We start from the raw sequence: 27,263 nt of genomic DNA, 5'->3' as shown, positions 1-27,263 counted from the left end.
TATTTAAAACTTCCCACTCACTGTCCCCTTGGTATGTTTTCAGGCTATACGACATGTTCAGACCATGTATGAAGAAGCTTATAATGATTACCTGAAAGACAAGGAAAGGGGAAATGGGACTCTTATTACCTTCCACTCAACAGTAAGTAACTTTCATTCTTCCTTAATTCCTTCTAAAGATCATTCATTAACCAGATTCTCTCTCATCACCTGGATTAAAGATCAGAATAAATTTGATGAAGCCAAGCTTTAGCACAGTATTTCAGCCCTCATGGGAGCCACAGTTGGCATCGCGTGTAGAACCTAGAAGAAGAGGCCTAGCACACAGAGTTCACAAGAAGAAATCAGGCATTGTGCCCCAGAGAGACAAAAGAGCACAAATAAGAACACCCAGAAAGCAGCCCAAATAAATACCAAGTTCTCTCAAAAGGTGGCATTGTGGTGTAACAGAATCAATTACAAAATGAAAGGCCGCAGAGACAGCGATGCTCCCTGTATCCTAGTACATTGGTGGGATTGTGCTGTCAGTGCAGTGCTGAAAGCTACACATAGTTAACCAAGAGGGGCTTCCAGAGGAGACGGGCCAGGCTGGAGTCGTCCCAATTTCTTAACCCCTGTGATGCAGAGAAGTAGCTATGAAATCCTAGGCCATATGCTTTCAGGTAGCTCCATTCTTGTTTGTCACAGGAATGTCCTGGAAGGTGCCAACCCTGGATCCTGTTCAGCCTCAGCTGCCCCAAGGACACCAGGCAGCACACCTTGTCCTTTGTCTTTGAGGGGCTGGCCCCAAGGCAGGACACCTGTTGGCTGGCCAGCCTTCAGGCCCTGACATTTTAGCACCCAGGCTTTATTTACTATGACCACTTCTCCTCTCTGTCCCAGCCTGTCCTCAGTTAAACAGCCCTACCTAAAGCTCATAAAACATTAGCTACTCAGCAGGTTAAATGACTCCCAGGCTGAAAAACAAACAAAAAAACCTAAAGACACAATTCCTGTCTAAAAAATAGCAATTTACACAGATATCATCAATTGGCTTCTTGCTTTGTTTGGGTTGCCTCGAGTCACTTCCCATCCTCAAACTCAGACAACTTGACAGAAGTCCTTTGTGTTTTGCTAGCATGAGTATGCGACTCTTCTCTTTTTCTAGAAATGGCATTTTGGGTTGCTCAGTCCTCCAGTCCTCAGTAGTGATGCCCAGACTTGGAGCTCCTACTTCCCCTTCCTGGGCCCTAAAAGCTCTTTTCTGACTCTCTAGTTTCAGTGCTGTGGAAAAGAAAGCTCTGAACAGGTCCAACCCACATGCCCAAAGGAGCTTCTGGGGCACAAGGTAAGCTTCTCTTCCAGGGTTCCTATCCTACCTCTAGTGTAAGATGGCTCTTGCCCGTGGGGTGACAGGTGTGATTCTCAGAGGCCCTCTCCCGGTGGCTTCTCTGCCTCAGCTTTATTCTATATAAACTAAGTGAAGCAATGCTGAGTTCCAGTATGCTGGTCCCCTGGGAAATGATGGCATGCTGACTTGCCCATGATGGTACAAATGCTATGGCATTAATTAAATTTGCCAGGGCCAAGGATGTGCACCCTGAGAATGTCACCCCACATCTCTCCATGGAAGTCGCTGATAAATGCTTCATTTATTAAGTGCTGTATGTCAGGCACTGTGCTGGGTTCTGAACACTCTAAGATGAAAACCATGGTTCTGCCCCTTGTGGCCTCCCTAGTCAAGGGAGACGTGCTGTGTGTAATGTCTGTACAGAGTACAGTGGAGACACAGTGGTGTTAGGAAAGCTTCACGGAGGTTGGAATCCATGGGCTGCGCTTTGACAAAGGACGGTCATCCCAGGCCAAGCTGGCAGCAGGGAACAGAGGTGTGGCGGTGAGGAACTCCAGGACGGCAGGGAAGCCAGGAGTCCAGAGGAGATGGTGCCAGACATTCTTGGGGAGGTAGACAGAGGCGTGACTTTACACCTGGAAGTTTGAGAAAGGTGTTGCTTTTAGCAGACGATTGACATGGTCAGTTTTGCATTGTAGAAACCATAGTCAGGCTGCTGAGTGTGCCAGGTAGAAGAGAAAGCCAGAGAGTGACGGAGGGAGCCATTTCGGTGGCACTTGTGGTCACCCTGGTAAGAGATGCTGAGGAGGGACGCCTGAGGGGCTCAGTGGTTGAGCGTCTGCCTTTGGCTTAGGGCATGATCCCAGGTCCTGGGATCAAGTCCCACACCGGGCTCCCCACAGGGAGCCTGCTTCTCCCTCTGCCTGTGTCTCTGCCTCTCTCTTTCTCTCTCTGTCTCTTGATAAATAAATAAAAAATAAACAAACAAATAAAAGAGATGTGAGGAGCTAATGCAAGTTCACCAGCAGTGGGAAGAGAGAGGGAGCAGTGGATTCTGAGATGTTCAGGGGTAGAATCAACAGGCCTGGGAGACCTCTTGTATGTGAGTGGGGAGGAGGGAGGAGGAAGTTAAGACTTCAGACTTCTGCTTAGGCACAAAGGATGGGTAGAGACTCCGCTCCCCATGAGAGGTGAATATAGGGAAAGGAGCAGATCCTGAGTCAGTTTTGGTCAAGTTTACACTTTGGGTACCTTTGGGACTTACAGGTAATCTGAGCTGAAGATCGGTGTTAGAATCCCAGCATAGTGGTAGTAGCTAAAGCCATAGGAATAGAAGGGAATGCCCAAGAAGATTGTGTAGAACAAGGTAGAGGTGGGCTGAAAAACTTGTCACAAAGGTAAGCAGAGGACAAGAAGCCAGAAGTCTGTGGAGGAATTGAGTTGGGAAGAGTCCGAAGACAGTGAAGTGGAGGAGGAGATAGTTGTCCATGGAGTTCAGTGCTGGGAAGAAGACAAAGAAATGAAGGCTGGAAATAATGTGTTGTATTTGGTCCTAGGGGATCATTAATGGTGTGTGCTATGCAGTTTCAGTTCTGAAGGGCTTGAGGAAAGCACAGACTCAATGTGGGAAATAAGAGAGGGAAATATGAGCATGTGGGGACAATGACATGGATGCTTCTAAGCATATAGCTGTGAAGAGACTGATGAGATCCTAGGTCTAGCTTGTATCATGGGTTGTCCATTGAATGCTTATCGACTCCCTGAGACCTGGAGGACATGAATAAGGCACAGCCACTGCCCTCAAAGTTCTCACCATCCATTGGAGAGACCTACAAGGGAGCCAGCACCCCCACACTGTAGTACATGAGTGAGCCTCCATGAGAGGGAGCACCACAGACCCAACAGGGGTCATGCAATTTGAAGGATTGCAGAAGGACCTCCCCATTTGATTGTTTTTTGTTATTGTTCAAGTACCATTAACATATGGTATTAAATTCACTTCAGGTGTATATTATGATTTCACACATCTGTACATTACTCAGTGCTCATCACAAGTGCACTCCTTAATCCCCTTTATCTATTTCACCCATCCCCCTACCCACTTCCCCTCTGGCAACCAACAGTGTGTTCTCTATATTAGAGTCTGTTTTTTGTCTTTTCTTGCCTTTGCTCATCTGTTTTATTTCTTAAATTTCATATATGAGTGAAAGCATATGGCATTTGTCTTTCTCTGACTGTGTTTCTCTGTTTCACTTAGTTTATACCCTCTAGGTCCATCCATGTTGTTGCCAATGGCAAGATTTCATTCCTTTTGATGGCTGAGTTACATTCCATTATGTATATATACCACTGGTTTATCCATTCATCTATCGGTGGATATTTGGACTGCTTCCATATCTTCGCTATTGTAAATAATGCTGCAATGAACTTCGAGTACATATATCTTTTTGAATTAGTGTTTTTCGTTTTCTTTGAGTAAATACCCAGTAGTGGAATAGTTGAATCATATCATATTTCTATTTTTAATATTTGAGGAGCCTCCATACTGTTCTCCACAGTGGCTGCACCAGCTTATGTTCCTACCAACAGTGCATGAGGGGTCCTTTTTCTTCACATCCTCATCAACCCTTGTTTCTTGTTTTTATTTCAGCCATTCTGACTGGTGTGAAGTGATATTACATTGTGGTTTTCATTTGCATGTCCCTGATGATGAGTGATGTTGAGCATCTTTTCATCATCTGGCTGTCTTCTTTGGAGAAATGTCTATTCAACCTCTCTGCCCATTTTCTAATTGGATTATTTGGGGGTTTTTTGGTGTTGAGTTTATAAGTTCTTTAGATATTTTGAATATTAACCCCTTATTTTGTCATTTGTAAATATCTTCTCCCATTCAGTAGGAATAAAAATTTATTTATTTATTTTATCATTTATTCATTTTGTTGCCTTTTAGTTTTGTTAATTGTTTCCTTTGCTGTGCAAATTTTTTTTTATTTTCATGATGTCCCAATAGTTAATTTTTGTTTTTGTTTCTTATGCCTCAGGAAACATATCTGGAAAAATATTCTACAGTCAGTGTCAAAGAGATTACTGCTCATGTTTCTAGGAGTTTTATTTTTCCAGGGCTTCTATTTAGGTCTTTAATCCATTTTGAGTTTATTCTTGTGTATGATATAATAAAAAAGTGGTCCAGTTTTCCCAGTACCACTTATTGAAGAGATCATCTTTTTCCCCTTGTGTATTCTTGCCTTCTTTGTTATAGATTAGTTGACCATAAAGTGTGGGTTTATTTTTGGACTCTATTCTGTTCCATTGATCTATGTGTCTCTTTTTGTGCCGTGACATACTATTTTGATTACTGCAACTTTGTAGTGTATCTTGAAATCTGGGATTGGTTTTCTCCAGCTTTGTTCTTCTTTCTCAACATTGCTCTGGCTATTGGGAGTCTTTTGTGATTCTAAAGAAATTTTAGGATTATTTGTTCCCATTCTGTACAAAATATTGTTGGTATTTTGATAGGGATTGCATTAAATGTGTAGATTGCTTTGAGTTGTATGGACATTTTAACAATATTTGTTCTTCCAGTCTATGAGCATGGAATGTCTTTGTGTCATATTCAGTTTCTTTCATCAATGTTTTATAGTTTTCAGAGTACAGATCTCTCACCTCCTTGGTAGTTTATTCCTAAGTATTTTATTATTTTGGGTGCAATTATAAATAGGATTGTTTTCTTAATTTCTCATTCTGCTATTTCATTATTAGTGTATAGAAATGCAACAGATTTCTATATACTGATTTTATATCCTGTGACCTTACTGAACTCATTTATCTATTCTAATAGTTTTTTGGTGGACTCTTTAGGGTTTTTTTAATATATAGTATCATGTCATCTACAAGTAGTGAAAGTTTTATTTCTTCCTTACCAGTTTAGATGCCTTTTATTTCTTTTTGTTGTCTGATTGCTGTGGCTAGGACTTCCAGTACCATGTTTAATAAAAGTGGTAAGAGTGGGAAAAAAGAAAAAGAGTAGTAAGATGGGATATCCTTATCTTGTTCCTGATCATAGAGGAAAAGCTCTCAATTTTTTCCCATTGAGAATGATGTTAGCTGTGGGCTTGTCACATATGACCTTTATTATGTTGAGGTATGTTCCCTCTAAATGTACTTTGCTGAGGGTTTTTATCACGAATGGATATTGTACCTTGTCAAATGCTTTTCTGCATCTGTTGAGGTGACCTTATGGTAAAACTCTCTTAGTGATGTGATATATCAAGTTGATTGATTTATGAATACTGAACCACCCTTGCACACCAACAACAAATCCCACTTGAACATGGTGAATGATCTTTCTAAATATATTGTTGGATTTGGTTTCCTGGTATTTTGTGGAGGATTTTTACATCTTTGTTCAACAGAGACATTGGCCTGTAGTTCTCTTATTTTGTAGTGTCTTTGCCTGGTTTTGGTACAAAGGTGAATGCTGATCTCATAGAATGAATTCAGAAGCTTTCCTTCCTCTTCTCCTTTTTTGGAATAGTTTAGAATAGGTATTAACTCAGGGAGCCTGGGTGGCTCAGTTCATTAAGCATCTGACTCCTGATTTCAGCTCAGGTCATGATCTCAGGATCCTGTGATCAAGCCCCACATCAGGCTCTGCACTGAGTGTAGAGACTGTTTAGGATTCTTAGTTTCTCTCTTTCCCTCTACCCTTCCCCCCACTCATTCGGGCTCTCTCTCTCTTTCAGAAAAAGAAAAGGATATGGATTAACTCTTCTTTAAACAAGTGATAGAATTCACCTGAAAAGCCATCTGGTCCTATACTTTTGTTCGTTGGGAGCTTTTAAATTATTGATTCAATTTCATTGCTAGTATTTAATCTGTTCAAATTTTTCATTTCTTCCAGATTCAGTTGTGGGAGGTCATGTTTCTAGAAATTTATCCATTTCTTCTAGGTTGTCCAATTTGTTGGCCTATGATTTTTTATAATATTCTCTTATAATCTTTCATGTTTTTATAGTTGTCAGTTGTTTTTTCTTCTACTTTGTTTATGATTTTGAGTTCTCTTTCTTTTTCAATGAGTCTCACTAAAGGTTTATCAATTTTGTTGATTTTTTGGAAGAACCAGCTTCTGTTTTCATTGATCTGTTCTACTGTGTTTTTAGTCTCTGTTTCATTTATTTCTGCTCTGATGTTTATTATTTCCTTCCTTCCACTGGCTCTGGGCTTAGTTTTTCTTTTTTCTAGCTCCTTTCAGTGTAAGTTTAAGTTGTTTGAGATTTTTCTTGCTTCTTGAGGTAGGCATATATTGCTATAATCTTTGCTCTTAGAACATCTTTTGCTGCATCCCAGAGATTCTGGAACATTGTCTAATCATTTTCATTTGTCTCCATGTATTTTTGTTTATTTTCTCTTTGATTTCTTGGTTGACTCATTCATTGTTGACTAGCATGTTATTTAGCCTCCATGTATTTGTGTTCTTTCCAGATATTTTCTTGTGATTGATTTCTAGTTTCATACTGTTGTGGTCAAAAAATATGCATGATGTGATTTCAATCTTTTTTAATTTATTGAGATGTGTTTTGGGGCCTGATATGTGACTGATTCTAGAGAATGTTTCATATATACTTGAAAAGAATGTGTATTCTATTCTTATTGGATGGAATGTTCTGAATATATCTATTATGTCCATCTGGTCCAATGTATCATTCAAAGCCACTGTTTCCTTGTTGATTTCTGCCAGGATGATCTATCCATGGATGTAAGTCGGATGTTAAAGTCTCCCTACGATTATTGTAAACTATCAGTTTCTTCCTTTATGTGTGTTAATAGTTGCTTTATGAATTTAGGTGTTCCCTTATTAGATGCATATTTACAATTGTTATATCCTCTTGTTGGATTGTTCCCTTTATTATTATGAAGTGATCTTCCTTTGTCCTATATGATAGTCTTTGTTTTAAAGTCAATTTTGTCCAATATAAGTATTGCTAGCCTAGAATTTATTTATTTTTTTGCTTCCATTTGCATGGTAAGGTTTTTCCACCCCTTCTCTTTCAATCTGCATGTGTCTTTAAGTCTGAAGTGAGTCTATTTTAGGCAACATATAGATGGGTCTTGTTTTTTTATCCATTCAGTCCCCTTTTGATTGGAACATTTAGTTCATTTACAATCAAAGTCATTACTGATAGGTATGTACTTATTGCCAATTTGTTACTTGTTTTATGGTTGTTTTGTAAGTCATCTCTGTTCTTTCTTTTGGTCTCTTCCCTTGTGATTTGATGATTTTCTTAATGATTTACTTGGATTCCTTTCTCTTTATTTTTTGTATATTATTACAGGTTTTTGATTTGTGGTTACCACTAGGCTCATATACAACATTTTATGCATATACAGTCTATATTAAGCTGGTGCTCACTTCAGTTTGAACCCATTCTAAAAGTACTAAATTTTTACTCCTCTTCCTCCACATTTTATATGATGTCCCACTTTACATTCTTTTATTTTGTGGATTCTTTGACTGATTTTTATAGATATAATTGATTTTACTGCTTTTGTGTTTTAATCTCTATACTGTTCTTTATGTCATTAATCTGCTACTTTTATTATGCTTGTATTTACCTGTGAAATTTTTTCCTATAAATATTTGAAAAGTTACTCAGACAAAATAACAGGGCATAAGCAACACACATAGGATACTCTCCTGAAGTGCCAGGACCTCTTTTTATTAAAAAGCAGTTTCAAGAGCAGAGAACACAGCTGACTTTCTTAACACAGAAACAACCACAGAGAGGCAGACAATGTGAGGAGACAGAAATCTATCCCAAATGAAATAACAGGACAGAGCCATAGCCAGAGATCTAAGCAAAACATATATAAGTAATATGCTTGATAACATATTTAAAGCAATGATCATATGAATACTCACTGGACTTGAGCAAAAAGTAGAAGGCTTAAGTGAGACCCTAAGCACAGAGACAAGGAATAATATAGCAGAGATAAAGAGCTCAATAAGCAAAATAAGAAACATGCTTGATGTTCTTGAATAGCAGGATGAAAGAAGCAGAGAAATGAATTAGTGACGTAGAAGACAGAATAATGGAAAATAATCAAGCTGAACAAAAGACAGAGAAAAGAATTATGCAAAATGAGAATAGACTTAGGGAACTCAATGACTCTATCAAACATAATAGCATTCATATTATAGGAGTCCCAAAAGAAGAAGAAAAAGAAGAGAGAAAGGGGGCAGAAAATTCATTTGAAGAAATAATAGCAGAAAACTTCCCTAATCTTGGGAAGGAAACAGATATTTAGCTCTAAGAGGACACCCATAAAAATCAACAAAAACAGCTCCACATCAAAACATCTTGTAATTAATCAAAACATCTTATAATTAAATTGGCAAAATATAGCAATAAGGAAAAAAAATTTAAAAGAAAGACAAAAGAATTCAGTACAAGCGAAAACCCATAAAGCTAGCAGGAGATTTTTCAGCAGAAACTTTCCAAGCCAGAAGAGAATAGCATGATATTTCATGCTGAATGGGAAAAATCTTCAGCCAAGAACACTGTACCCAGGAAGAATACTCTATCATTCAGAATAAAAGAGATAAGGAGTTTCTTGGGGAAAAAAAAGTTAAAGGAGTTCATGACCACTAAACCAGCTCTGCAAGAAATATTGAAGGAGACTCTTTGAGTGGAAAAGAGAGAACAAAAGTGACAGTATAAAGGTAGGAAACACAAAAGGAATTAAAATGAATATTTCTGTAAAAAAATCAGTCCAGGAACTCACAGAAGAAGTATATGAAATATAATAACATAAAGTATGAGGAGGAAAGGAAAAAACAATCCATTCAAACTTTAACAACCATCAATTTAATATAGACTGCTACATGCAAAAGAGGTTATATACAAACGTAATGGCAACCATCTATCAAAACCACTAATAAATATGCAAAGAATAAAGAGAAAGAAAGCCAAATATATCACTAAAGAAAATCAGCAAGCCATGAGAGAAAGATAAGAAAGGATCAGAGAAAATCTTCACAAGAAATCACAAAACAAATAATAAAATGACAATAAACATATAATTATTAATAATTACTCTGAATGCAAATGCAATAAATGCTCCATCAAAAGACACAGGGTGAAGAATAGATAAAAAACAAGTCCCATCTATATGCTGCCTACATGAGACTCATTTTAGACCTAAAGACACATGCAGATTGAAAGTGAAGGGATAGAGAAACATCTATCATGTAAATGGATGTCAAAAGAAAGCCAGAGTACCAATACTTCTATTGGACAAAATATTTTTTTTATTTTTTTTAAGATTTTTTATTTATTCATGAGAGACACATAGATAGAGTGACAGAGACACAGGCAGAGGGAGAAACAGGCTCCATGCAGGGAGCCTGACACGAGACTCGATCCAGGATCCCCAGGATCACACCCTGAGCCAAAGGCAACACTAAACCGCTGAGCCACCCGGGCTGCCCCAAAATACACTTTAAAAACAAAGACTATAACAAGAGACAAAGAAGGACACTATATAATAATAAATGGGACAATCCAACAGGAAGGATCTAGCAACTGTAAATATTTATGCACACAATGTAAGAGCACCCAAATACACAAAACAGTTAATAGCAAATTGAAAGGAACTAATCAAAAATAATACAATAATAGTAGGGGACTTTAATATCCCAATTACATCAATGGGCAGGTCATCTAAACAGAAAATCAACAAGGAAACAATGGCTTTGAGAGACACACTGGACCAGATGGACTTAACAAATAGAGTCAGAGAATGTTTCATCCTAAAACAGCAGAATACACATTCTGTAAGTGCACACAGAATATTCTCCAGAATAAATCACATATTAGCCCACGACAAAGCCTCCAGAAATTCAAAAATCAAAGTCACACCATGCATCTTTCTAACCACGATGCTTTGAAACTAGAAGTCAACCACAAGAAAAAAAATTGGAAAGGCCACAAATACATGGAAGCTAAGTAACATGCAACTAAACAATGAAAAGGTTAACTGGGAAATAAGAGCAGAAATTAAAAAGTACAAGGAAACAAATGAAAAAGAAACCACAATGGTTCAAAACCTCTGGGATGCAACAAAAGCGGTTCTAAGGAATTAGAAAAACCCTAAAGACTCCACCAAAAAAAAAAAAAAACTGCTAAAAACAAATTCAGTAAAGTCTCAGGATACAAAATCAATGAGTAGAAATCTATTGCATTTCTCTACACCAATAGTGAAGCAGCAGAAAGAGAAATTAAGAAAACTCCCATTTATAACTGCACCCAAAATAATAAAATACCTAGGAATAAATGTAACCAAAGAGGTGAAAGATTTGTGCTCTGAAAACTATAAAACACTGATGGAAGAAATTAAAGACAATCAACACAAAGAAGTAGAGTGGCATTCCATGCTATGGATTGGAAGAACAAATAGTGTTAAAATGCCTATACTGTGCAAAGCAATATGCATATTTACTGTAATTTCTATCAAAATAACCAAGAGCATTTTTGACAGAACTAGAACAAACAATCCTAAAATTTCTATGGAACCACAAAAGACCCTGAATAACTAAAGAAATCTTGAAAAAGAAAAGCAAAGTTAGAGGCATCGCAATTCTGGACTTCAAGCTATATTACAAAGCTACAGTAATCAAAACACTATGGTATTGTCATAAAAACAGACACATAAATCAATGGAACAGAATAGAAAATCCAGAAATAAATCCACAACCAAAAAGCCAATTAATCTTCAGCAAAACAGTAAAGAATATCCAATGAGAAAAAGTCTCTTCGGGCAGCCCGGGTGGCTCAGTGGTTTAGCGCCGCCTTCAGCCCAGGGTGTGATCCTAGAGACCAAGGATCGAGTCCCACATCAGGCTCCCTGCATGGAGCCTTCTTCTCCCTCTGCCCATGTCTCTGCCTCTCTCTCTCTCCTCTCTCTCTCCTCTCTCTCTCCCTCTCTCTCTAATGAATGAATAAATAAATAAAAGAAAAAGTCTCTTCAACAATGGGTGCTGTGAAAACTGGACAACAAGCAAAAGAATGAAATTGGACCACTTCTTACACCATACACGAAAATAAATTCAAAATGGATTAAAGACCTAAATGTGAGACGTGAAACCATAAAAAATCCTAGAAGAGAACACAGGCAGTAACTTCTTTGACATTGGCCATAGCAACGTGTTTCTAGATATGTCTCCTGAGGCAAGGGAAACAAAAGCAAAAATAAACAATTGGAATTTCATCAAAATAAAAAGCTTCTGCACAGGGAAGGAAACAATCAACAAAACTAAAAGGCAACCTACACAATGGAAGAAGATATTTGCAAATGACATATCTGACAAAGGGTTTGTATCTAAAATATATAAAGAACCTATAAGCCTCAACACCCCCCAAAAAAACAAGTAATCCAGTTAAAAAATAGGCAGAAGACATGAACAGACATTTCTCCAAAGAAGATATACAGATAGTCAACAAGCATGTGAAAAAATGCCCAACATCCCTTATGAGGAGAATGCAATTCGAAACTACAATGAATTGTCACCTTACATTTCTCAGAATGGCTAAAATTAACAATACAAGAAAGAACAGGTGTTGGTAAGGATGTGGGGGGAAAGGACCCCTCATGCATTCTTAGTGTGAATGCAAACCGTCACACCACTGTGCAAACAGTATGGAGGCTCCTCACATAATTAAAAATAGAACTACCTTATGATCTAGCAATTTCACTACTGGGTATTTACCCAAGGAATACAAGAATACTAGTTCAAAGTGATACATGCACCCTGATGTTTATAGCAGCATTATCGACAATAGTCAAAATTTGGAAGTAGCCCAAGTATCCATTGGACTAAGGAATGGATAAAAAAAGATGTGAGATATATCTATATCTATATCTATATCTATATCTATATCTATCCACATATATATATATACACACACACACACAAAATGGAATATTATTCAGCCATAGAAAAGAATGAAATGTCCCCATTTGCAATGACATGGATGGAGCTGGAGAGTTTAATGCTAAGCAAAATAAGTCATAGAAAGACAAACACCATTTGATTTTGTTCATATGTGAAATTTAAGAAACAAGCCAAGGAGGATAAAAGAGAGACAAATCAAGAAACAGACTCAACTATAGAGAACAAACTGCTGATTAGCAGAGGAGAGGTGGGTTAAATAGGTGATGGGGAAGTGATGTATGGAAGTGTTGATTACTGTATTGTACACCTGAAACTAATATAACACTGTATGTTAAGTAACTGGAATTAAAATTGAAAAAGAAATTTAAAGCGACTAGTGAGCTAAGTGTGTGTTCATGCCCTTTGATTCAGAAATTTCACTCCTTAATTTATTTTAAGGAAAAAAAATCAGATATGGACAGACGTATGGTATCACTGCAGTGTTATTCATAAGAATAAAATACTGAATAGGCCATTGATATTGTAACAATAGGAGAATTATGTACTATCATATGATGAATTGTTTTAGAGCCATTAAAGGCCACTATTTCAAAGAATTTTTAATGAAAGTAATTTTGAAGTCATAATTTTAAGTCTAAAAAGCACATAGTTGTATATAAATAATGAACTAAGTGTATGTTTGTGTTTAAGAATACACCAGGGGCACCTGGGTGGCTCAGTCGGTAGAGCATCTGACTTTGGCTCAGGTCATGGTCTCAGGGTCCTGGGATCAAGCTTCACGTCAGGCTCCATGCGTGACAAGGAGTCAACTTGTCCCTTTCCCTCTTCACTGCCCCTCGCCATTGCTTGTGCTTTCTCTTGCTCTCATTCTCTCTCTCTCTCCCAAATAAATAAAATCTTTAAAAAAAAAAAAAAAAAAGAATACACCAACAAAGGCGGCTGGCTGGGTCGGGTGATGGAGCATGCAGCTCCTGATCCTGGGGTTGTGAGTTCAAGCCCCACATTGGGTGTGGAGATTACTTATGAAAAATAAAATCTTCAAAAAAAAAAAAAAGCAAAAGAATACACCAACAGTGTTAGTGATTATCTTTATTATAAGAATACAAATATGTCTTCTTTTCTTTCTTTTAATCTGGAATAGTTCCCCCTTACCTGCAGAGGCTATGTTTCAAGATCCCCAATGGATAGGTGAAACTCCATGGGTGACACACTGCAAAAGCCAAACCACAGATAAGGGGGAACTGTGAAAACTGTGAAAACTGAATTTCCCAGATTTCAACCGTAAGCACATATTTCCTTTACAACTAAGCAAACCAGTACATGTGAGTTGTTCACAAAAAGAAGCTGACTGTGAAAGCAAGGAGGGAACGTGGGCAGAGCTAGAGGAAGACTGCAGTAGAGGGGATTGTTTTGTTTTAGGCTGAAGAACACAGGCATGGCATTATATGATGAGTGGAAATATCAACAGAGAAGGAGAGGCTGAATGCACAAGAAAAGGGGAAGATAACTGACAGTACAGGCTTCCTGAGGAGATGAGAGGGAATGAGATTTAGCTCCAATAAAGGGTTAACTTTCAACAGAGAAAGGTACTTGGTTGGCTTTGATGAGATGGAGGTAAGGGGCAGGGCTGCCTTGTTCACTTTGCATGATTGCTGCCTTGTTCACTTTGCATGATTGCTGCCTACAACAGTGCCTGGAACTGAATGGAGCATAGAAGTTTATAGGTGAAGAAGAAGGTTGAAGGATTTCTATAGGTTGACTATAGAACCTATGGAAACCATTTATTCCAGTTTAGTGAGACAGCCACTATTTAGTGCAGTGGTTCTCAAACTTTTACCAGAATGTATTATAGTGTGTTACTTTTTGTGAATCTGTATCCTTTTCTAAACTGTGAGCTCCCTAAGGGGAGAAGAAATCATGTCTTATCTCTATACCTACCATGTCATTCCAGTAACTCACTGAGGCGAGGTAGATGCTCAAGAAATGATTGTTGAATGAATGAATGAATGCGGTTATGACAGGAGACCTAATAATAGTGATAGGGATTTCATACAGCATATGTGAGTACTAGAGGGAGCTGACGAGTGACAAGTAAAAGGACCTAGACAGCCTAAAGACATAATTGCATGGAGAGCATACCTCTATACGTAAGAGGATTCCAAATAGAAACTGGAGAAATTAATTGTAGTGACAAGTGATCTGTTCTGCTCCCTATCCAATTATCCCTCATTCTTTGAATCTGACCTCCACAAGTCTCTATGGGGCAGATGAGACGATAGAGACCCACCCAGCACAGCCATCATAGATAAGAGTGGTCGTCTAATTGCTAGAGTTCTATTCCTTTGTTTAATTTAAACCAGTACAGACTTTTAAGTCCTCTTACTAGGTAATACCTACCTTGCATAGTAAATTGGACCAAGTATATAGAAAGTCTTTTAAATTATTAATGACAAGACAAAAGCAAGGAGCTATTATTTGGGGGATATTTTACTTATTTTTATATGCTGAAAGCAAGAAGATGCCCCAAATTTTTAAATGCTTCAGGTCCTAGAATAGCTTCCTCCAGCCAGGTTTCAGGGCTCTGAAAGAGCTGTTGGCCTAAATAGGAACATTCCACCAAAAGAAGAGGATTGTATTTTTTTCCCCGATATACATTTTTGCTTTAAGGTTATCAAAATGGTGCTAAGAGAAGCGCTTTAAATGTGAGCAAGAAGCTGATGTGGATTAACTTTCACAGGATGCTCTGTAGAGAAAGAGAGGGTTGGATCAGAGTGATAATTCACAGATATCATCGTTTGTTATTCCTGACTTTTTTTTTTCCAAAACAGAATTGCATTGATGAAATTGAGGCCATAATCAGTGTTAAGCTCCAGCTCATCGGAATTGTTGGTATTGGGATTGCAGGTCTCACGGTGAGAAAGTTCCAGAACTTATCTTTTTTGCTTTCTAAGAAGCCTTTGCATCTTATTTGCCTTCGAGTGTGATATGTCAGTATTTTAGGAGAGATTTCTCATAAAAGACAGACACTTGTTGACAGGACATCTTCTAAGAACAAAACTCATTAGATATAGCAACACTCAGTTCTCTAAAATATGATACCAATTTTAACTTTAACCTAATTATGACCTTGAGTTTATCATTGCAATAACTTCATATTTTAAGGCCAACAAGCTTAAACTAAACAAGTGATTTCCAATTCTGGGTCTCTTCTTACTGTTAAACATTTAAAATAGCCTACCAGGTTAATCTCTCTCACCTATGATTTGCAGAAGCAGTGTAGTGCAATGATTAATAGTGCAAGCTTTGGCATCACACTGTCTGGGGTCATCCTCTTACAAGCCCTGGGATCATGGAAAGTTTCTTACTTTCTCTATTCCTCAATTCCCTCATCTGTAAGATGAGGATTTTAATGTACTAACCTCATAAGATTGTTGTGAAGATTTCTGAAATGGGGTAATCCATATAGAGTATTGACTCATATAAAGTGTCTGGAAGATAGCACTCAGTAAATGCTAGCTCTGTACATAATCTGGGTGCTCCTGAACCCAGAATCCAGACAAAGAAAATAACCTATGTAGAAGTGTGAAGCATAGTGCACCTAGGTACCTGCAGGAGGCTCAGTGCCTCTACAGTACAAGGGTGTGCAAGAATTGATAGGGACCATAGGACTGGCAAGAGAGGACAGTGAGGAGGATGTGAGGATCCACATAACTGTGCCCTTTTGAGAGGTTAGGCTTCATCCTTAAGGTAGAGGGAAGCCACCAAGGGACAAAAGGACCTGTGTTGCCATGTGGAGGTAAGTTGGAAGGAAGTGAGATTTGAGTCAGGCTAGTAAAGAGATGATTTCCACAGTCCAGGGGTTGAGTGATAATAGCTCATGCTAAGGTAGCACTTACCCTCTAGCTCTCTATGAAGATCAATTCATGGCATAAGCTAAGGCAGAGGCAAAGGGAATTGCAAGGAAAATCATGGAATTGGCAGTTTTCTGGGACACACAAGCATCTTCCCTCTTTTCTGCATTTAGAACTCAGAGGGGTGGGGCAGTGGGTGAAATACTATGCTGAGTACCTCCTAATGCAGGAACATCTCTCGGCCCTCCTCATCTTCTATAGGGGTAGCCTAGTTGCTATTCTGTTGCTTCCTGAGGACAATTTTGAGGCAGAAGATCTGAAAATGTGCTGAATAATAGAGGTATCAAAGAGACACTCATAACAATTCTACAATCTCAATGAGCGAGCATCCTAGAGACAGTAACCCCTGACTCACGACAGTAGCAGGACAATACTGAAAAAGTTCCTTTCTGAGGGGATCCCTTTAGAATACAACCAGGACGAAGTAAGGGCTGTATCCAAGTTGACAACCACACTAAAGGGGGAAGGCTCGCTACTGGTCATCTTGAATCAGCACCCCCTGAGCTTCTGTAATTCCTTTCTTCTTAAGGTAAGAGTTGCACAATTAGCCAAATGTCCATTAGGTGTCTCTCCTGCCATATGTGGTACTGAGTTGTGGCAGCCAGAAGCTTGGAGCCCTGCTCCAGGTTCTCTTAAGCCTACCTCTTCCCTTCTGTAATAGCAGATAAGTCATGTCTTTTTAAGTTTAGCATTTATAGATTCTAGTCTGATGTAGGTTAGGATTGTGGAGAGAATCATAAGGTCATGGTACATATTTCTTTAAACAAACATTGACAGTAGTTTATTAACATGGTACCCACAGATAGCATTCCATAGGCTCTGAGAAATTGTAGGGGAAATGATTGACAACAAGAAAGATCTTTTGGTATCCTTGTATTCAAAACCATTGGTTTTTCCCAGTGTTTGGCTTTTCAAAGAATTATCCAGGAGGCAGAATATGTCAGTAATACCATATTTCAATATCTCAGTTTATACTTTCAGAATACTATTGAGTTAAATAGTGAAGCAACATTTATACTTTAAAATGAAGCAGGGAAAATGAAGAGATGCTCTACTTTGTAATATGTGGTCACTGTGGCAAAAATTCAGAGCTTTTCCAACAATAGGAAACTATTTAGACCAAAGTGTAAACAGCCAATAGTTGACATGTTAATATGGAAGTCTTTAATCAGCAGCCATAATTAATATATATAAAAATGCCACTTAAAGCCAGTAATTATTGGTATAATTATTTGTTAGACACCCATGCAATTTACTGACTTTTTAAAAAATCAATTTCTATCATTTGAATGTCATTAACAAGTGGTTCCCTCTGTTTCAGATCTTTGGCATGATATTCAGCATGGTCCTTTGCTGTGCAATACGAACCTCGAGAGATGTGATATGAAGCTACTTCTACATGAAAATTGCAACCTAGAGCTTTCATATGACTGTCAGCAGAACTTTCTCCTGGCTCATTTTTAATATTCAAAGGACATTAGGATCTAAAATAATATGCTGTTAATTGTACATTTGCACATGTATGTATGTTTGGCTTGTTACTCATTTACCCCTTGAGTGAATGCTGTGTATGTTGACTGAGAGCATATTCGTGTGTGATCTGTGTATTTCTGGTGTATGCATTGTATATAATGAAATCTTTGCTGGAGATTCCTGATTCTTGTTATGTTAGAGGAACAACCTATTTGACTCTCAGAAACAAATGATAAATTTTTGATAAACTTTAAAACAACGTAGCTATTCAGAAGAAATGATAATAGGTCATTTTCTCAGATTTTAGCCATAGAAAGTTAGATACAGAGAATCTAGGGATTTCTGGTTCACAGAAGCAATAAGCTACAAGAATTGAGAGATCTTGGTGTAGTGCTAAAATTGACTGCATCTGAGTTAGATGTAAGGGTTTCCTGGGATTTTTTTTATATACATACTCTCCCCAGAACACAGTAAACCACAGTTTTAGAACTAAACACATCTGTAAAACTAAATATAGCATGGAAAATCTAATTTGAAGAAGTCATACTTTCCTCGTATTTAAAAATAAAAACCTCCCTCTGGAAAGAGTGGTCACACAGACAATCATGTGCCCTATAAAACTGAGTGTCTTTAGGACTTTAAAAAAAAAAAAACTTTTAATAACTTTTTAAGGAAATTTTTTGTTCTTATATAAATACATTTAAATAATGCTTTATTACTTTCCTTTTCTGACTCTGCTCTGAACTATAGCAATCCTCATATGAACAAAAGGGCTTTTATCTCAAATTTTTCTGTATTTCTCCAAATGTACAGATTGAAAGACTAAAGCAAGAGATCTGGCAGTTGCAAATAGTGGGAAAGAGAATTTCTACTGGCACTGTATCTATGAAATACCTCATAACTTGAGTTTACATATTTTCCTAATTTTTTGTATTTTTCTTATTCACCTAGAGACTTCATAGATTTTGATCTCCCATTTTCATCCTTTAGAATAAAACAAAATCCTTAATTCAAATATTATATCATAAGCACCCTTGACCAAACCAAAAGAAAGAAAAGAAAAAAAAAAAAAAGAAAGAAAAGCATCTACCAGTTGTGCGCACACGCAGAAACAAGCTAAGTAAATTAAAATACTTAAACACAGAGAACAGAGATATGTTTTTTCTGTGTAAGTCTCCTATAAAAATAAAATTTTCATATTCTTTATGGTCTTGATACGTCAATTTAGGTGTGTAAACCCAAATTTAGGATCTAAATTGATATTTTGGCCAATTTTTAATAACAGTACATTTAATAGATCATGGAGGGGTTTTTAAATTATATTTTAAAAGACTACACAAAAATGAAAGTACTAGGGACTTTCAAAACACACACACACTTGTGAGAACATAAGTCTTCGGGTGTGCACTAAAGGAAAATGTACACCCCCAAGAAACTTTTACAAAACATTTTGCTGAAAAGACTTAACCACTACAAATAGTCTCATTGGCATAGAAAACCACACTTCTGCCATACTTTTGACTGCTACTAACTTTGGAGGAAGCTTTTCTAGAAAAAAAGATTGAAAGCAAGTTAAAAATTGAATTATACTTTACTGTGTCCATAACTAAAGAAAAGATATTTTTAAGAAAATCACTTCTTGAAATAGATGTCTATACCCTAGTAGGTGAGAAATAGAACCTTTTAAGCCAAGACTAAACAGTCCATTTCTCTTACTGGCTTTAGTTCATCCTCTACCTGAACATAGGTCCAAGTGCTTAGGTTTCTTCCACCTCAGAGTTATCGCTGATTCAGGTATAGAGTTTCATTCTATACCTGAATTAACAACCCTAAAGAAGACTACAATACTTAGAAGTATAAGAGTAGGAATCTGTTCCATCTATGGTTAATGTATCCCTCTTGGGAGTAATGTTTCCAAAATATGTACCACGAGTAAAATTAGAGAATCCCACCCCTGAGTGAGGGTAGATTTCTATATATCATATATATATATATATATATATGTATGTATCCTAAATCTATATATATCTTGAATTCCTATATATCTTGAATCTATAAGTGTTTTGATTCTATATATCTTGAATATATAACTCTTGAATATATATATAACTTGAATATATGTATGCATGAATGTGTGTGTATGCAGACATGTATACATATATGGGTACATATAAATGCACACATATATATAAATTTTTGGTTATGTCTGTTTACCTGAACTGATTTGAGATCAGACCCAAACATATTCTTAAGCATCTGGTACCAAGGCACTAAAATTAAAATTTCTTGATGAACATTTTAAATTATTTCAAATTAAATTTTCTATGTACTGGAATTGCTTGTTTGATTTATCTTAAAAGTCTATCATATACACACGTTTCACAACTTATCTAAATGTCCAACTACCAAACAATGTAGTGTAAAAAAAAAAAAAAAGAAAGAAAGAAAGTGTAGTAACCCTTCTATAGTGTTACTATGAGAAGCTAAACTTAAAAGCAACACCCTAAGGACCTTCATGCAAATAGTTATATTTCAATTAGCATTGTCTCATCCAACTTCTACATCTCTTCCCCAGCATAGCTCCTTTGTTTCCATGTTTCGCTATGTAAAGCTGCACACCTGCACACTGACATGGGGGCCATCGTGGTCCACCACACAGTCTTCAAGGATAGTTACTCTCCGTTCCCCATGTGCTCTGTTAATAGGTTTGCTTGATGAGAACAAGGCTTGTGGGAAGAAGGCAGTGAAGGAGATAGCATATCTTCCCTTCTGAAGTAAGTATCAAAGATTAAAAGGAAGAGGCACCCTTGGGAATTCAGGAAGTGCACCCCAACTTTCCTGGTTCAGTGCTCTGTTGACATCCCCTTTTGACCACCACCCCATGATACCAGCAACCCTTTTTTACCCACCCCTATGTGGGAGCATTCCTAGGCCCCTGAAGCTAATCAATTAACCACATCATCTTGATTTGGATTCATCAAAATCAAATTTGTATTAAGGTGTATTTTAAGGGGAACAAAAGGTTTCTACTTTCTTTCAACATGATTCTTTTTTTCCTATAAAATGTATCAGTAAGTTATTATATGTAGGTGTCCATTGAAAAGTAAAAAGACTACACTAATGCAAAATGTTATTAATCATTTTGTTGGTATCCTCACTGTCAACAAAAGTTAAATACATTCCAGGAAACCACTATTTCAATGGCTACCTCCTAGGGATATGGAAAGCATGAAATTCAGAAGTAAAATGTCCTGAATGTTACAAAGCAAAAGCCATGCTGATTTCATAAAGTTTTTAAAAACCCATCTGAAGCTTTGGGATTTGTTTTCATTTTTTTTTCTTGTATAATTTAATGATGGTTTTACTTATATTAAATAGAAGAAATTTAAATTAAATTAAAAGAAATAACCAACCATGAAGTTAGCAAACCTGGCAACTAATGAATATTATCTAAATTGTTATAATTATATTGATGAGAGTTTCTGTTAATTATAAATCAAACATGCATCATCATGTACAACTGAAGATCCTTCTGCATGATACCAAATACCTATTTGAACCATTCACTTGTTGGATTAATGAATAGCTTTTGATGTATTTCCCAATTCTATTTTAATTCAAAGACTTGACATCAATAGCCATAGCCAGAATCCCTATATTTACCTCTGGGCCTGCTCTGCCTTATAAGATGCAACTGACTCTAATACTAGATTTTTTTTTTTTTTTTTTTTTTTTTTTTACTTTGCTGGGAGTACTATTTTATATGTTTGAAAAAACTCTTCAGGAGATAGTGATATGCTAAGATGAACAAGAGAAGTCTGCCTTCAAGGAGTTTAGAGTGGAAAAAAAGCAAATATAATTCCCGTGATATGATATCCATTAACCATGAGTAGACCCTCTCTACCTTGGAAAGGATGGTCCAGGAAGAGAGATTTTCCTGAATTTTGAGATCTCTAAACTGAGTGCTAAAGAACTCATACAAATTAGCCAAATAAGAAGTAATAGCAGTAGAGAAGAAAAGCAGATCACTGGGGGACAGACATCAAGTAGGCCCTGAAACAGACAACCTGAAAACATTCCAAAAGGGCATGTCAAGAACTAGGGAGATAAAGGACCCCGTTAAACTGTACCAAGGAGTCTTATCTTTGTATAGCTATCATTGGAAAGATTTTAAACAATGAGTTACAAAATCAAATTTGAACCTTTTAAAAATCAGTTAGCTTTAGCATGAACAATCATTGGAGGGCAAGGGCCAGAGGATTTCATGAGGATTCCCAGCTAATATACTGGAATTCCTATCAAGTAGACAGATACAGGGGAAATCAAGGGAAGGAGGAACCTAGAATCATTCCCAGGTCTCCTGATAGCTAGAGGATGGTGGTACCCAGGAGAAAAAGGAGACTGCAGTGATGAAGCAATTTGGAGATGACTAGGACATCCAAGAGGAAACATAATCAGGCACTGGATACATGCCCTGAGCTCAGGAAAGGAGACTAGGCTAAAACTATAGTTTAGCAATCTGCAATATAAAAGTAGTAGTGCCCATATTTGAACAATATGGGTAGTTTCATGTTGAAGACCTCAGTGAGAAAGTCTCAAAAACTAGAATCCTCTACTCCAGTAAAATTTAAAGCCCAAAACAGTTCTTTACTCCCCATCCATTCCTCCATCTAAAGCTAGAGGGTCTCTATCAGGTACCTGCTTTCCATCAATAGCTGCCATCTAAACCATATTTTATTGAAATAGGTAGTTTCTCATATGTTCTACATTTAACAATGTCCAAAGGGCCAGTAGGACACATAAGATTATCACAGCACTATTCCTTCTTTCACAAAATGTGCAATCACTCCTACAGCACAAAGCAAAATTACATTCCCAGAGGAAGTACAGTTCAGAACTACATTACAGTTGCCCGCTAGACCATCGCATGGATTTCTAGACATCTTAGAGAAGGGTAGCAAGAAAAGGAATGAAAAGAGAAAATGTTGACTTAGGCCTCATTAGGACTTATTGTAAATGCCATAGGTGTATCATGTTGTGAATCCAAATATATGACCATCACTGGGCCCTCTAGGGTAACAGAAAGGTCAGAGAAGATCAGGACCTATATATTGCACCATTAGTAAGTCATTGTCAACCTTACTGGAAACAGTTTCAAGGGAAGATAGGAATAGGAGTCAAATCATAGTGAGGTTGAGAAGAGAATGAGAAGTGAGGAAATAGTGTAGGAAAGTTGGTATAGTCTGCATGTTTGTTTCCCTCTAAAATTCATGTGTTGAAATCCTAATGCCCAATGTAATGGTATTAGGAGGTGAGGTCTTTTGGAGGTTCCTAGGTCATAAGAGTAGAGCCCCCATGAATGGGATTAGTGTTCTTATAAAAGAGACACCACAGAGATCTCTTGCGCCTTCCACCAAGTGAGGACACAGTGAGAAGGACCAGCTATGAAGTAGGAAAAAAAATCTCTCACTGAACCATGACCACATTGAGCACCACAACCTTGAACTTCCCAGCCTCCAAAATAGATTTCTATTATTTATAAGCTACCCATCCTGTGGTATTTTGTTATAGCAGCCCAAACAGATTAAGATGGGATTTTTACACACACAAAAAAATTTGGAATAAGAACTCAAAGAGAGAAAAGTAAATAAATAGAAGGCTGTACAGGCTCACAAGAAGGCTGTTTGCTTGTTTTTGCTTTTGCTTTTTTATTTAGGAAGGACTGAAGGATAACTTATGCTGAGGAGAAAAAGTCAATAAAGAGGAAGCAAGAGAAAAGAGAAAATAACAAAGTCCTAAAGGAATGAGGGATGGGATCTTTTGAAACCAGTGAGAAAGATGCTAAATCAGTCAGTACTTTTCAGTTGCAAATGTCAGAAACACAACTCTGACTAGTTTAGCAGTTATGATTAAAAGTTACAATTTCATTAAGAGTTGAAGCCAGCTTCTGATCAGACTTAAATGATATCATTAGGTCTCTCTCCTTCACTCTTTCTTGCTGTTGTCTGGGTTGACTTTATTCTCAGGCTGGCTATTTCTAGAAGATGCCAAAGATGGCCAGCAGTGGCTCCAGGCTCACAGCTTACAAACCCCAACAGGCCAACATTCCTCTTTGTCCAATAATTATAATAAAAGCCCTGAAACCGACTCCTACTGGAAGAGATTAGTTTACATGCCCATCCCTCAGTCTGTCAGGCCTCACTTGAGCCTAAATAGCACGCCCACCTCCATCATTTGAATTGCAAACGTTGGTGGGGGTAGTACAGGGTGAGGGGCACTTGGAGGGATGACAGGTGGAAGTCCTGGCTAGGAGGTAAAAGTTGGGATGGGAACAGAAATGGACACCCCAGTGGAACTCACTACGCTTGTGGTCCCAGTGAGAGTCAACCCCTACTTGATCATCAACATCACACCCTTCCAGGAGGAGCAGGCCTTGTCCCCAGACCCAAATGCTGAAGAACAAAGCATGAATCTGCCCATGCCCAGCAGGTGCTCTGTGCCCTGTGGCCGTGCAGCACTCTGCAACCCGCCACTCCTCTTTGCTGGCCTACTCCAGCCCTGTTGTCAATCACTCTGGGTCCCTGAATGAGAAAGTACACTCCCAAGAGACAATGACCTTAAGCATCATACCTTGTAACCTGAGGATTTGGAAATCCTGGCTGGAAAAGACAACTCCAGAAAGACTCTGATGTCATTGGACAGGCCCATAATTATCAGGAATTGCTAACCACCTTTGTGCTGCAAAACTCAAGGGAATAGACTCTTGGATTTGTGTGATACATCTAAAGAAAGCACCAAAGCCTGACTGCACACTGTCCTGTGACCTGAAAGTAAAAGTTTCTTGGAATTGAAGTAGACACATCTGATGAGACAGCTTTTCCAAGATGTGTGGACAGGTCTATAAACCTTTTTCTTGCTGTTGCTTCTTCTCTCTGCTTCTTCCATGGAAAGACCCTGTCCTTGTCCTCATTTCCCAAGCCCTTGCAAAAGAGGAGAACCTAGTCTTTTAATTATGGCCTTTCAGAAACAGCCTCATCATGATCCTGGGACACATTAATTTTCACTTTTTTCTGAAGAGTTAGAATTTTCAGAATTCACAAAAGTCTCCTTTCATCTAAACTGGTTTGTGGTTTCTGAATTTGCAACCTTACAGATTGTATTATCAATAACACATTTGGCTCCAAACAGTCCTTTTGAGATAAAAATAGTGTTTTAAAGCATCTTTCAAGTTTTGCTATTTTTCACAAAGTTCATCAGCTATTGCTTCATGTTTATATCTGCTTGTATCTTCCAATGTACTCAGTTCATTCTTTCAGTGCACTCCTGCAGTATTCACTAGTGTGCTTTCATGGTCGCTATCAACAGAGACTTCCACTTCCCGAGGCATGCATGACTCCAGGTTTGCCTTCATAGGCAAATTGGAATAAATGCCAATAAATATTTCAGTTGGCTATTCTCATACCTAGAGTCCTGGTTTAAAACCATCATACAAGTTGGAATTATTTCTTCTGCGTATAATTAAGTTTTATATTTTCTTCCTGTCAAACTTCTTTAAGAAACCATGTACCCAATAAGGTGATGCTGGCTGGCTCAGTGTGTTGAGGTGACTTCCAACACTTACAACCTTGAAAAAAATAGGCTTTTTAAAAAGATTTATTTATATATTTGAGAAAGAGAGCCTGGGGGATGAGGGAGAACCTCAAGCAGACCCTCTCCCTTCCACTGAACATGGAGCCCTACACAGAGCTCAATCCCATGGCCCTGAGATCATGACCTGAACCAAAATCAAGAGTTGAATTCCTGACTGAGCCACCTAGGTACCCTGAAAAGACAGGCCTTAGATGAGAAGTAATTGAGAGTTTCTCCTGCTAACCTTCCTTGTTGCTTAGATGTGGCCTTAAGTGGTTCCTAACTGCTAAGCACTTCCCTCTGACATAGGACATGACAACCAGGAAAAATCCTTCCTGGTATCAAGGGACAAAACCATTAAATAGAAAGAACTTGACTCTTGATCAATGGTGCTTTCAATGAAATATTCTGATCAAAATGTGAAAATTAATAAAAGGAAATCTTCTTCAGAATGTCATCCACCAGCTAGGAGAGGGAGTTCTCATGGCTCAACACATCTTGTCAATTTCAGGTTCCATGAAAGTTATATGTGATTAGTGCCAGTTAGATATGAATATTAGACATTTTATTCATTAATCAAAGATCTGTGTTTGATATACGGTTTTTAGAAGGGGTGTTATAACTCTGCAGCTTTAAGTGTTCATGTTTACCTAGTGATATGAGAACACAAACGCCCAGATTAATATTTGAAGACTGATGTCAACCTCAAATATTAAGGTAAGCATAGGGGCACCTGGGTGGCCCAGTTGTTGAGTGTCTGCCTTTGGCTCAGGTCATGATCCTAGGGTCCTAGGATCAAGTCCTGCATCAGGCTTCTAACAGGGAATCTGCTTCTTCCCTCTGCCTATGTCTCTGCCTCTCTGTGTGTGTCTTTCATGAATAAATAAATTTAAAAAAATAAGGTAAGCATAACATGGATTCCTGACCTTGTATGTAAATGTACTACTATTCCCTCCCTATTGGCAGGTAATAATCCATCTACACTACCTCACCACTTGCATGCACACACACAAACACACACACACACACACACACACACACACATCTGGGGCACTGTCGGCATGTAGGCATTTACAAGATGCCCAGCTGAATGCAGCCAGTGACTGTGGGATACAGCAAAGCCAACCATCCCTGCTGATAATTGATTTTTACCCTAGTGGTAGCAGTTTAAATGGAGAGAAATGGGAAAATACAGGATAAATCATCTTTTTGAGGTCAAGTCTGCAGGGTACTAGGTCTGTCTCACTTCATGCATCTGTTGAAACTAAATTCATGAAAGAGTACCCAAGGAGAGAAAAGATAATAAATTGCCACTTACCAAGTGCATTTGCTGGAAAACAGTGTTTCAATATTGATGAAGGTGTAGGTTAGAATTTAGGATGATTCTATACTATTTAATCCCTTAGTACTCGCTCCCTGTCCCTAAAATCTTTCATAATCATACTAGTTTTTCAGGACATCAAAAGCCAAAACAGCATAAGTTGCTTTTGGTATAAATACTGAAAAGTGTCTCCTATTACTGGAAAGAATACAAAGGATTTAGACCTCCACATGTAAAATGATCATGGCCTCTTTTCTAGGCTTTTGGGGTATAACTTTCATAAGTCAATTGGCCCATCAGAGTAATTAAATTAATGAGAATAGTTTTTAGAATAGAATATACTGTCTCCTGAATTTTGGTGAAGTTTTATCCTGTGCATTTGAATAACTAGAATAAAGTGCCACTTGCAGATTTCACATATTCTTTACTCTCCATCTCCTTTCCAGTTCTGCTTCTAGCCTTTGGAATTAAGTGTCTCCAGTACGCTGATGTGCTATGTTTCTTCAGCTTCTGATCACATTACCCTTATAACTCCATAGCATCCCCACATTCATTTTCTGTCAAGACAAACCTCGTGTCATGGCCTTTTGTTAAGGAAACATGCTCAAGGCTCTTTTGTTAGTATTTTATATCCCTCTTTGCCATTTT

The 27,263-nt window shown here is 37.8% G+C and overlaps 1 protein-coding gene across 3 annotated transcripts in view; it reads left to right on the top strand.

The window, feature by feature from the left end:
• Positions 1–18,869, top strand: part of TSPAN2 (tetraspanin 2) — a 55,154-nt gene extending 36,285 nt beyond the window's left edge. For 2 of the 3 annotated variants that reach the window (XM_038561855.1, XM_038561856.1), the window contains exons 5-8: positions 44–142; positions 1,256–1,327; positions 15,110–15,193; positions 17,514–18,869. In XM_038561855.1, the coding sequence (XP_038417783.1) occupies positions 44–142; positions 1,256–1,327; positions 15,110–15,193; positions 17,514–17,579 (321 nt within the window). In that variant the 3' untranslated portion in view covers positions 17,580–18,869. The remainder of the gene's footprint in view (positions 1–43; positions 143–1,255; positions 1,328–15,109; positions 15,194–17,513) is intronic. The other variant, XM_038561857.1, reaches the window with a different exon arrangement.
• Positions 18,870–27,263: the final 8,394 nt, after the last annotated feature.

Source organism: Canis lupus, chromosome 17 (genome assembly GCF_011100685.1).
Source record: "Canis lupus familiaris isolate Mischka breed German Shepherd chromosome 17, alternate assembly UU_Cfam_GSD_1.0, whole genome shotgun sequence".
NCBI lineage: Eukaryota > Metazoa > Chordata > Mammalia > Carnivora > Canidae > Canis > Canis lupus.
Note: the sequence above shows the minus strand (reverse complement) of the source record. Positions and strands in the feature narration are given on the sequence as shown.